This window comes from Carassius gibelio, chromosome A5 (assembly GCF_023724105.1).
Source record: "Carassius gibelio isolate Cgi1373 ecotype wild population from Czech Republic chromosome A5, carGib1.2-hapl.c, whole genome shotgun sequence".
Classification (NCBI taxonomy): Eukaryota; Metazoa; Chordata; class Actinopteri; order Cypriniformes; family Cyprinidae; genus Carassius; species Carassius gibelio.
The window spans coordinates 13,284,443-13,297,314 of NC_068375.1; the positions used below are offsets into that span (position 1 = coordinate 13,284,443).

The 12,872-nt window shown below is 37.4% G+C and overlaps 2 protein-coding genes across 2 annotated transcripts; one reads left to right on the forward strand and one right to left on the reverse strand.

Moving 5' to 3' along the window:
* Window positions 1-2,941: 2,941 nt before the first annotated feature.
* Window positions 2,942-4,936, reverse strand: LOC127995397 (protein MIS12 homolog). Its single transcript, XM_052591873.1, has 2 exons — window positions 4,782-4,936; window positions 2,942-4,146 (listed from the first exon to the last, which is right to left on the reverse strand). The coding sequence occupies exons 1-2, from the start codon at window positions 4,795-4,797 to the stop codon at window positions 3,515-3,517; spliced, it is 648 nt and encodes a 215-aa protein (XP_052447833.1). The 5' UTR covers window positions 4,798-4,936; the 3' UTR covers window positions 2,942-3,514.
* A 351-nt stretch (window positions 4,937-5,287) lies between these two features.
* Window positions 5,288-11,144, forward strand: LOC127995381 (derlin-2). The gene is made up of 7 exons (XM_052591872.1): window positions 5,288-5,452; window positions 5,747-5,812; window positions 6,245-6,318; window positions 6,403-6,496; window positions 8,276-8,471; window positions 8,601-8,691; window positions 10,659-11,144. The coding sequence occupies exons 1-7, from the start codon at window positions 5,360-5,362 to the stop codon at window positions 10,762-10,764; spliced, it is 720 nt and encodes a 239-aa protein (XP_052447832.1). The 5' UTR covers window positions 5,288-5,359; the 3' UTR covers window positions 10,765-11,144.
* The last annotated feature ends 1,728 nt before the right edge of the window (window positions 11,145-12,872 follow it).

Below are 12,872 nucleotides of genomic sequence, written 5' to 3' on the forward strand. Positions count from 1 at the left end.
TTCAGAATGGATAATCTGTATGCAGAATTGATTCATTTTGACAGAGTAAGGAGTAGATTTGCTATTGCAAGCAGAGCTTTCAACAGTCTATTGATTGTCCACATGAGCTGCTTGGCTGTATTGACGTCTCTCACAGTCTGGTTTTACCTAAAAAAAAATGTATAGGTTTTATGCAACTAATTTAAGATAGAATATTTCTCACACAACCTTCCACAAATGATCTGGTAGGCCCATGCATAAATCACAGTGAAAGATAAGTTTTGTGTTAAATAAGTTGAGTGACATGAAATGGATTCGGTCTTTTCTCACTTTCCTCATTTGTATCACAGGAGTATAAAAAAAATAGCTTTGAACTTCATCTGCTCGAGTGTGTTTGCCTCTGGTGGAGACGGTCTCTGAAAGATGTGGTGGAGGGGGTGACGGGGGTTTTCAAGGCAGTAGTGCATATTTTATTTATTGTTCACTGCAGTACTTTCTGATGTTGATAGGATTGAAGTCTCAAAATTACCTTTTACTTTTTTTTTTTTTTGAAACTAACTTTTAGTTCATGCTAATGACTGCTGAATGTCAAATTAGTAAACAGATTTGAGTACACATTACTGATTGGTTTTTATATTTTCTATAAACAGATAGTTATGGTTCTTGATTCTGATTGGTTGAGTCGTGTTCAAAGCTGTTGTAAATTACTCTACAAACATACACCTTTGTTTACTTCCGTGTACTTTGTTGGAACCACAACTGTTTCTGAGGAACTACATTGTTTGGTGGAAGAATTCCGTTTTTATTTATTTCATTACATTATATTTACTCTGTTTTATTCTGTGAAACCTTACAACGGATATGGAATAACCATTTTACAGAAGCAAAAAGCCATGTGTTTTACATTGAATTTATAAAAGCTAAGGGGGTTTTACTCACTCCACTTCCACTTTTTGGTCTAGCAACGCCCCTTAGCCATTATAAATTCACTGTAAACCACGGCTTCACAGGGCTTTTTGCTTTACTCTCACACACATTTGTATCAGTGTATCAATAGAAAGTTTGATTCAGATCAGTTTATATCAAAGAGTTCTTTCACACTTAATTAGTCTTGCAAGTCTGATTCACTCTATTGAATCGGTTCATCTTAAACGGCTCTCTCACGTATGTATCGACAAGTATCCACGCTCACGCTCATTTGTATTTATAACTGGAAAGTTTGATGTACACTATTGAATCAGTTCATCCTTAAATATCACTCTCGCATTTGTCCTTATCTTTAAAAAGTGAATCATATTAGTGTATCGGTTCACCCTAAACAGTTCTTTCTCACATATAGCATGACGATTGAATCAGTTCATCGAATGGTCCTCAGTCACACATATGTAGCACTATTCATTGTATTGATTTGAGCTAATCCTTAATGGTTCTCTCTTGCTTACATAGCACAATAAAGTCTGTTTTGGGAAAGTCTATTGAATCAGTTCATCATAAACAGACCTCTCTTACATGTTGCATTGGAATGATTCATTCCAGTGAATTGGAAAAGAATGATTCCGAAGCATTCTATTGAATAAGTTCATGTTTGTCCCCAACACACCAAGCAAGCCAAAGGCAAAAGTGGCAAGGAACCAAAACTCTTACCAGTGATGGACAAGGAAAAATCTTGGGAGAAACCCATTCAGTCGGGGGGCCAGTTCTCCTCTGGCCAGACGAAACCAGCATAGTGTGGTCTAATACCAGGATGCAACACAGGTCAGATTAAGCAGAGGACTTTAAGTGCCCTTTTGGTCCAATCTAGGTGCCCCTGGACCCTAATTGTGCCCTCGTAATGCCATTTTCCCCTACCCCTCCTGAGGTCTATGCACACCACTGCTTCAGTTGTTATAATGAGATGATTCATGAGTGTGAACTCACTATTTTTAGCAGTGAGTGACTTTGACTATTTTAACACAATCGTCAAGAAATCAACTATCTGTGATTGGTTGCATTGCTCAACTTTACAAAAACACGTTGTAAGTAGAAACTTTTGACATCCCCCAGAGCACAACACAAATATGCATTGAATTCTGCAATATCTGTGTCGCCAATATCCTGTTATCACAGTTTCAGATGAGGGTGCTGTTGCTTTTGTTTGAAGGTTTTCACTGCGTGAGAAGTTTCAGTTGCACGAGTCTCACGCTGAATATGTGAGAGTTGGCAGCCCTGGAAACCATTAGTTGGTTTCATTGCATGTAAGTAGTCTCTATTTATAGAGGATGCATTTTATTAAACTCAGCTCGGTTCCACGCTGCTGTTCTCTCATAACTCATCACCTCAGTATCTTCAGGCTGGAGCAGGGCTTTCTGACTCCAGCTTGTCATTGCATGGGGGTGTGGAGATAAGGGGTCTTTATTGGTAGACCCTGCTAATCTGACTTGGCAGGAGGGATTGAGGCCAGGCTGTCCGGATCGTGACGCCTCCATCCAGAAAGACTTTTTATGGATGGCCCCAGCTGCTCTGGATACGTCTTTAATGAGTGATGAAAGAGGCAGACGTAGAGTCAGGCAGGTTGCAGGACCTCCCTCCTCTAATCCACCCGATCCTTCACTGTGTCTGTCTCTCAGTCCTCATTTAGGTGCATGCCCTCCAGCAAATCCAGAGCTATGATTCATTTTTACATGAGAATAGCATTGCCCTTTGGAGTTTCCAGCATGCACTGGGTGCCTCATAAGATTAAAACTGCAAAAATCTTATTCTAATCAGCATCTATATCTTGATTTCTATTATTTTTAAATATGAACGATGGATTTACTGTACCTGAGATGATATTAAGAGTCCAATCCAATGTATTATTAAAAGTTATATATATTTTTTAACATTTAAATTATGTGTTGCATTACTGAGAATGTTACATTTATTTGGTCTTCCTCATACAAATATCTTTCAGTATACTTCATTCGTGGAAAAGAATGCATCACAATACAAACACAAACTCATTTTATTGCTATTTACAGTTATGGACAAGACTACTAGCATATCAGTCTGTTACATTTATTTCTAACTTTTGCACTTAGCAACTCAATCCAAGTACTGTCATTTAGATTCAGACTATGTACAAACAGAGGTGCTCCTCTGCTGGTGATGAGGTCCTGTAGAAGTCAATATGAATTTAAAATCTTTTTAAGGGCAAGACCTTAAAATATCTCCTCAGACAACATAAAACTTTCTGTAAAGTGTAAATCCCACCAGGCTGCTGGACACATCAGTTTGGGCATTGTAGGAAATTTGGGCTAATCGAATGCAGATTTCACTGTACTGAACATAAAAGGCACTGAATCGTAATTGAGAAAACCCAGTGACTTTGAGGAAGGAGAGATGTACTGCATTTCAAATGTCTGAGGAAAATATCTTGATTACAAATGTACTGCTTCGATCATGGTACTTGCTTGTTAATTTAATTGTACCAAATAGATTGTCTCCCCCTGGTGGATGGACCATGCAATTTCATCACAGGGCTGTAAGTTTGGAGGTGTCAAATGTTACAAATAAAACCTCAAACCTCATCCAGTCCTTTATTTCGCTTGTTAATCTTTCCTAAAACATCCTGCAGTTGTCCCACAGTATCCATCATGTGTCGGATGCCGTCTTGGAAATTTCCCATTCCCTCTCGCCTCCATGAAAGTCGCAGTTCCTCGATCCATTGCAGCACTTCATCCAGCTGTTTCTGCGTTTCTTTCTGCTCCTCAAGCTCAGCGAGAAGCGCTTGCTTGGCGCACACCTCGGCTTGATAAGCCTGCAGAAGCTTTGCAATGGAGTCCTGCAGCTTCATGAGCTCTTCTTTGCCTTCTGGGTACTTCTGATGCAGCTGGTCGTCGGGCAGCAGGACATTGCGAGGGATGGACAAGACGCGGTCCATCAGCATTCCCTTCATGCGCTGAAACATGATTTCAAAGCGCTCCTGTAAGAACTGCCGCAGTTTTTGGGTGCTTTCTCGGGCTGCCAGTCGGAGCTGCGCTGGGGGATCCTGGCCTGGACACAATCTTTTCACAAACACAGATTCAACAGCGACCAATATGTGATTGAGGGAGTCTCGAAAGGCATCACCGACTCGTAAAGTGCAGGTCTCTGGGGTGAAGCCGAAGAACTGTGCTTCATACAGACGCAGGGATTCCGATCCCTCTGAAACTATGGTCATGAGAGACAAGTTAAGCCACAAATATATACACTATATATTTAGTTTTGCATTAATTTTTTATTTTCTGCATCATTACTCCAGTCTTAAGGGTCACATTATCCATCAGAAATTATTCAAATATGCTGATCAAGAAACATTTCGTACATATATATATATATATATATATATATATATATATATATATATATATATACACACACACACACACACACACACACATCTATGTATGTATCTATGTACTTATATGTATATATGAATATATACACACACACGTACATACACACATATGCACATGCATAAATATATATATATATATATATATTCATATAAACATACATCTATGTACATATAAACATACATAATCATATAACGTATACATACGTTCACACACGTATATAACATACGTTAATATAGCTGTGTCGTTAATGCGGTTTCTCAAAACAACGTAAACGTTAGCCATATGAAACTGACAATAACATTTACCTACATGTAAAACTGACTAAATATTTTCTAAGATTCTAGAGTTACAGATTAAATGTCATAACTATTTTCCCCCTCGTTATGATATTGTTGATATTGTGTAAGTTATTCAAGGCAAAAGGCTGGAAAACAAGAATAATTTTACCTCCGCTCTCTGCCATATCTCCGCTGCCCGCGCGCAGTTCAACCTTCTTCGTGCGTCACTCAGGACAAGAGTGTTTGAAAGCGCTACATCGTCTCCTGGTGGTTGGGAGCGTAACGACGTGAATGCGCCTTTTTTTTACTGTCTATGGAATGCGCAGAAGATTAAAAAAATAAACTAACTATAAATTAAATCGATTTTGGACTTTTTAAGAAATAAACACATCCACTATAGAGGCATGTTAGGAATAAGCTCCTGATAAAATTAACAGTATGTTTTTTTATTTCTGACTCGAACCCTACTGTTGTTATTTTATGGGCATATTCCGATCCCAATGTGAAACTTTCAGTTCAACAAAAAAATTACAATATTTCCATCCAAATCTTTACCAACCAATAGAAAAATGCCATACAGCCGCTGGGATAAAACATTAATTTCCACGTTAGAGGACCAATCAGAGCAGCGAGATCGCAAAGCGGCAACCAATTAGATTGCTCAAAACTAAAACCACCTCCTTTATTCGCTTTCCCAGATGATGACGTGTCCAGAAGGTACCGGAAGCAGCGTTGTTGCTCCAAAAAATGGCATACCAGACGATCCGACAGGAATATTTACAGATTCCAGTGGTCACTAGATCTTATACCACCGCCTGCGTCCTCACTACAGCCGCCGTGGTAAGTAAATTTGTGAATATCAGGGTATCGAGCGCTATTTTCTGTCGTGTCCTCGTCCCTCTGCAGTTAAAGCATAGCTGGTCTCCTGTTGGATGTTATCAGGACGTATTTACTTAAAAACCTCCGGTAAAATGTCTTACCTTTACAGTTAAACGTCAAACGGACTGCTAAAAGTAACTTTGCTTTTGATTTCACTTATTATTTGACTGTGATATTAAGTTACCACTAAACGCCGTTTGTGTGCCTGCAACATGTCATTCGTATCTGATTATGGCGTTTCATTTGTTTTCACAGCAGTTAGAACTCATCACACCTTTCCAGCTTTACTTCAACCCAGATTTAATATTGAGGAATTATCAGGTAAGCGTCAAAATAAGCTTTTCATTGAAGAATAGTCTGCTTTGTTTTATTTTTAACCTGTAAAACCCTGATATATTCAATAATAGTCATAATAACCCTTTAGACTATATACAATATAAATAAGAAAAAAATAGTTTTATGTTTTGTATACATTATTGCTATAAATATAATTTCAAGATCTCACAGCAAAAACGTGTACAGAACCCAGGTGGACATTTTTAGAAGGCCTTTTACTTCAAATATTATATATAATATTTGTTCTATAATTAAAATGACAGAAGGCATATAGTAGATTGTGTACAGTAGGTTTTCAGCAAAGTTTTGATCATGTTGATAATTTTGAGGCCTTAGAAAATGGTGTATTTAATATGATACGAAAGGGTTAATGTTGCAGCATGTGATTCTAAATTTTCTTTGTTTGTGTTTTCATAGGTATGGCGACTAATAACCAACTTTTTGTTTTTTGGTCCAGTTGGGTTCAACTTCTTATTCAATATGATATTTTTGTATCCTTTATTAAATCATGTTCTTAGTGAACCACTAGATTGTGTAGTTATCTGTGTAATGGATCCTTGACTGGAGTCTCACAGGTACCGGTACTGTCGGATGCTGGAGGAGGGCTCCTTCAGAGGGAGAACCGCTGACTTTGTCTTCATGTTCCTCTTCGGTGGCTTTCTCATGACCGTATCCTTCACATATTCTCAAAAGAGAAGAACTCTTTACATTGACCTCTATAACTTCTGTCTCTTCTGTATATAACACACACACACATACATATATATATGTATATACATGTGTGTATATATATATATATATATATATATATATATAATTATAACACTGAAACATAACTTGCTCCAGAGCACAGAATAAGTTACTCCGGCTATTTCTCATCCTGAAAGTTACCATCGTGTTTGGAACTGAAAGTTGCATTCATCCGCTTAATTCCCCTTAAACACAACGTCACATTGCCTGCTTCCTGTAATACCCCCTGCTGACATGGCATTAAAATATCAACAACCTACCTACATAGGCATAGTAAAAAAAAAAAAAAAAGTTTCAAATTATTTACTTTCATAAGTTTATAAAAGACTGAAAAAAAAGTGCAAAGGATACATTTAAATAATATAATACAGTATTTGGTTGGTCGATACATATGGTATTGGAAGCAATGTTCCAACTTAGGCATGTTTTTATGAATATACAGGTGCTGGTCATATAATTAGAATATCATCAAAAAGTTTATTTCACTTATTCCATTCAAAAAGTGAAGCCTGTATATTATATTCATTCATTACACACTGATATAGTTCACATGTTTATTTCTTTCATTTTGATGATTATAACTGACAACTAATGAAAATCCTAAATTCAGTATCTCAGAAAATTTTTATATAACTTGAGACCAATACAAAGAAAGGATTTTTAGAAATCATGGCCAATTGAAAAGTATGAACATGAAAAGTATGAGCAGATACAGCACTCAATACTTAGTTGGGGCTCCTTTTGCCTGAATTACTGCAGCAATGCGGCGTGGCTTGGAGTTGGCTTGTTTGCTGGCCAATTAAGAACAGGTATACCATGGTCCTTAAACCAGGTACTGGTAGCTTTGGCACTGTGTGCAGGTGAAATCTTCATCTCCATAAAGTTGGTCAGCAGCAGGAAGCATGAAGTGCTCTAAAACTTCCTGGTGTACGGCTGTGTTGACCTTGGACCTCAGAAAACAGAGTGGACCAACACCAGCAGATGACATGGCACCCCAAGCCCTCACTGACTGTGGAAACTTTACACTGGACCTCAAGCAACGTGGATTGTGTGCCACTCCTCTCTTCCTCCAGACTCTGGGACCCTGATTTCCAAAGGAAATGCAAAATATACTTTCATCAGAGAACATAACTTTGGACCACTCAGCAGCAGTCCAGTCCTTTTTGAAGCAAGACACTTCTGACGCTGTCTGTTGTTCAAGAGTGGCTTGACACAAGGAATGCGACAGCTGAAAGATGCTATAGATCAGGGTTACTCAAATCTGGCCCACGAGATCCACTTTCCTGCAGAGTTTAGCTCGAACCCTAAACAAACACACCTGAGCAAGCTCATCAGTGTCTTTGGGATCATTAAAAAAATCACAGGTAGCTGAGTTTGATCAGGGTTGGAGCTAAACTCCGCAGTGCACTGGCCCTCCACAGTAAGATTTGAGGAACCCTGCCGCAGATCATCATCCTGTCCTAGTCTCTTTTGAAAAGTTCACAGAATGAAATACAAGTTTTGTGGTACCGTGGGAAGAAAAGAACAGCAGAATGAGTCACCTCTCACTCTGACCTCTAGATGTAGACCGATAGAGCAGCTGACCTCACACTGTGGTCAATACAGTATACCATATATAAGCTTTTATAAGATTAAGAACAAACATTGCCTGTTACATTTGCACAAATACTAGTTATAACATTCTTAATGGCTTTGCAGATATTTGGCACATTTGTGAATCTTGTGTTCTTAGGCCAGGCTTTCACCATCATGCTGGTGTACATCTGGAGCAGGAGGAACCCAAGCGTGCGCATGAATTTCTTCGGCCTTTTGAATTTCCAGGCGCCTTTCCTCCCCTGGGTGCTCATGGGATTCTCTCTGCTGCTCGGAAACTCCATCATCGTGGACCTTTTAGGTAGAGATTTGTCTGAATGATCCAAATGTTAGAATTAATGCAAATTTTAATATGAAGGAATCATTTTTTATACACACACAGTTATGAATGAATCTGTTGTTGGTGTGATTTCTGTATTTTCAATGTAAGGCATCGCAGTGGGACACGTGTACTACTTTCTGGAGGATGTGTTTCCCAACCAACCCGGTGGGAGCAGATGGCTGAGGACTCCCTCCGTCCTGTGAGTGCTATAGCTTTGGTTATTAGTCTGCATATAATGAATGAAAAGTAGAGCGTAAACATCAGTATTGTGAAATATTATTGCACGTTTTCTGTTTGAATATATTTTAAAATGTAATTTATCCCTGCGATGGAAAAGCTGGATTTTCAGCATCATTACTCCAGTCTTCAGGGTCACATGATCCTTCAGAAATCATTCTGACATGCTAAAGAAACATTCCTTTTATTGTAAATGTTGAATTATTTGTTTCAGCAGAGCTGCATTTTTTTTAAACCATAAGTTTTTTTGTAAACCTATAATGTCTTTACTGTCACTTTTGATCAGTTTAATGTATCCTTGCTTAATAAAAGTATTAACTTCTTCCTTTTTTAAATGGTAGGATAAGTGATAAACATGACACCTAACTGTTTTCAACATGTGAACATGGGATTAATCAAAGAATGCTGGAAAAAAATTATGGTTTCAACAAAAATATTAAGCAGCATGACTTTTTAGAAAATGTGAAGTGAAAGTGACATATAGCCTAGTTTGGTAACCCATACTCAGAATTCATGCTCTGCATTTAACCCATCCAAAGTACACACACACACACACACACACACACCATGAACATTTATGCTGCGGTGCCCAGGAAGCAGTTAGGGGTTCGGTGGATTGCAGAGACTCAGATCCACAACCTTTGGTTTAGGAGTCAAACTCTAACCATTAGGCCACGACTTCCCCTTCTTGTAGATAATAAAAATAAGAAACCAAATCAGAATTTTAAAATTAATCAACATGAATAAATTACTTTTTTAAATCTAATCAAGTAGAAAACTGTTATTTTAAATTGTAATAATATTTCAACTTGTTTTTGTAACTGTCATTTTTCATGAAGATAAGAGCTTAAGAGATGACTTAAAAAAAAAAATGGTAAAGAATGGTGATGTGAAGAGACCATTTATATGAAACATCAGTATGCAGTTTTTCACACCCATACTTCTGTGCCATACAATCTGTAACTATCAAAGAAATAATTAATATTATGTATGTGTGTGTGTGTGTCCCTGGACCATAAAATCTTAAGTCGCTGGGGTATATTTTTAGCAATAGCCAAAAAAAAAAGACAAACTTTTTTTGTGTCCAAAAATCATGTTCCATGAAGATATTTTGTAAATTTCCTACCGTAAATGTATCAAAACTTTACTTTTATTTTTTATTTTTTACTAATTTGTGATTAGTAATAAGCATTGCTAAGAATTCAACTTTAATTATTTTCTCAGTATGTCAAATTTTTTTTTTGCACCCTCAGATTCTAGATTTTCAAATAGTTGTATCACGGACAAATATTGTCCAATCCTAAAAAAACCATACATCAATGGAAAGCTTATTTATTCAGCTTTCAGATGATTTATAAATCTCAATTTCGAAAAACTGACACTTAAAGGGATATAGTTCTCCCAAATAGCAAAATTATGTCATTAATAACTCCTCCTCATGTCGTTCCAAACCCGTAAGGTATATGCATGGTATACACACAGTTTCAATGGAGGGACTGAGAGCTCTCGGACTAAATCTAAAATATCTTAAACTGTGTTCCGAAGATGAACGGAGGTCTTACTGGTTTGGAACAACATGAGGATGAGTTATTAATGACATAATTTTGCTATTTGGGTGAACTATCCCTTTAAGACTGGTTTTGTGGTCCAGGGTCAGTTGTATATATAATTGAAGCAATCAAAAACAACAAAGAGCAATGATATACAGGTGCTATAACAAGTCTCCGTTAGCTTTACACAATACACTTAGCAAGGGCTTTTAAAGAATATAATAAATAAAAAGAAAACAGATAGAATAGATAAAGAGTAGAGCAAGATGTATGTATGTATGTATGTATGTATGTATGTATGTATGTATATATATATATATATATATATATATATTAGGCTTTGTTTTGAAGTAAACATCCTTTTTTTTTTACTTTTCAGTAAGATGCTGTTTGATGCACCTGAGGAAGACGCCAACTACAACCCTCTCCCTGAGGACCGTCCAGGAGGTTTTGCCTGGGGTGAGGGTCAGCGACTAGGAGGCTAGTCTCAACCCCCATGTGCCTGCTGTCTAATGGACATCTCTGAGTGCAAAAGAAGGAAAATCTTCTTCTTTTGACTCGTTTCGCTTGTGTAGAAAAGAACAGGAGCTTCACCCACTGAACAAGAGAGAGACTTGTAGTTTGTGTGCCTGGAAATCATACGCCTCGAAATATCTGCAAGGCCCATAATGATCTTCTGACTGTAGAAAGGTGTAAAAAAAAAAGAACTGACTTTTGATATGTTGCTGTTGCTGCCCTGAACAACAGCGAATACAACCTGAGCAGCTGTAAAATACAAATATCTATTGATAGTCACCATTTAACTTTTTTCTTTCTCTTTTTCTTTTTTTTTTTTTAAATAAATGTATAAAAAAGTTTCAGAGTACTGCTTGTTTGTGTTGTTTTCTTTTTCTTTTTCCAAAAAGCCTTTCGTTTATAGATTCTCAACATCGATTGAATTTGCATAATCATTTCCACACAAATGTTTCATGCGGTGCTTCAAGAGAAAATGACAAATCACTTGACATTTTTAGAAGATGTATTGCATTCATAACAACAATAAGAGAAAGATTGGTTTCTATGAAAGTAAACAAACTTGTCTTATTTCACATGCTTTTAGAACTTGTTTTTGCTCAAATAATGTATAATACAGTAGTTAAAAATAGTAAATGTAGGAAGAATAGTTGGTTTCTGGCTCTGCTCATGTGTCCGTCTGAAAGGGAAATAATTGTCTTCCTGTCTTTTATACTATGTCATCATAATCCTCGCCGTCATCAGGCATTTCAATTTCTTCGTAATCCACAGAGACAGCGTCTTTGTCTTGACTTTTATTATCGACGGTGGCGTACTGTGGAGTAATGGTGTGTTGTTGGGGCGCAGGAGGATTTGTCTCATCCAAGACCTCCTCATAGTCCGATGCGGGCTCCAAATCCTCACAACTCTGATCCACTGGAAATTCAGATATGATATTGAACTGGTTACATTTCTGTTTGCTTGTGGTGATATGCAGAGAGCAGTCTCAAAAGCCTTTATCCCATCCACATACCCTAGTAGCTATTTTCAGTGAATTTGCAAGACTTCAGATTGATTGAAATTTTGAATGAAAACCGGGAGGCTTGTGACTGTCCCATTGACTGCCAAGTAACTTGCACTGTAAAGGTCCAGAAAAGTATGAAAAGCATTTTCAGAATAGTCCATCTGCCATCTATGGTTCAACTGTAACGTTATGAAGCGACGAGAATACTTTCTGTACGTGAATAAAACCAAAATACACATCACTATAGCGCCATTTTAGAGAATATGAGCTGGACACAAGCCGCTTACGCTCTTCTGTGTCAGCTGTGATTCACAGATGCATTGTTTTTGTTCAAATCAAAGCATAAATACACGTAGAAACCGTAGTCTCAACACAGAATAGCATACACAGTTTGCATTCAGCAGATAATCTCCAAAATATCTATGGGAGAGTCTGAAGCCTCCAGGTTTCCATCCAAAATATCTTAAATTGTGTTCTGAAGACGAACAAAGATTTTACGTGTTTGCAAAGACATGGGGGTAGGGGATAAATGACAAAATTGATGACACAATTTTAGTTTCTGCGCAATCCCTTTAACACTGATAAAAAGAAGAGGCTGTGAGGGACAGACTTGTAGTCATGGCACACTATAAAGGTCATGTAATGTTTGCCAACTCACTATTTTATGGAGTTTTTTGTCTATTGAAAGTTTTCAGAAAGACATTTTGTACACGTGCCTGAGTGTGCCATGAGGCATCAATATTTTTATCAGTTTTCCTGGAGAAACTGTCCATTTTAAATGTGTATATCAAGATCATTTTGTCAATGTTAATGACCTGACACACATGAACTGAAAGCTACAAAACTGGAGTTTGGGATTTCGTATATCAAAGGGAAGTGACTCTCGAGTTCAAGAAAAGCCTTTTATTAACCTTCTTCATGAATATTTTTGCTCGTAAACGAAAATGAAAGTAAAGGGGTATGTATAAAGTAAATTAAAGTATCTATGATAATATATTAAAACGAAACTGACCAAAATGCATGGATTTGAACTGATCTCTGGAAGGTAAGGGTGGTCTCTCATCCTCAAGCTCTTTG

What these genes read in the sequence shown, in the direction of transcription:
- LOC127995381 (XM_052591872.1), top strand. Translation starts at nt 5,360, where the DNA reads ATGGCATACCAGACGATCCGACAGGAATATTTACAGATTCCAGTGGTC. An exon ending in TAATATTGAGGAATTATCAG is followed by an intron (nt 5,813 to 6,244) that starts GTAAGCGTCAAA and finishes GTGTTTTCATAG; the next exon opens with GTATGGCGACTAATAACCAA. An exon ending in TCGGTGGCTTTCTCATGACC is followed by an intron (nt 6,497 to 8,275) that starts GTATCCTTCACA and finishes ATGGCTTTGCAG; the next exon opens with ATATTTGGCACATTTGTGAA.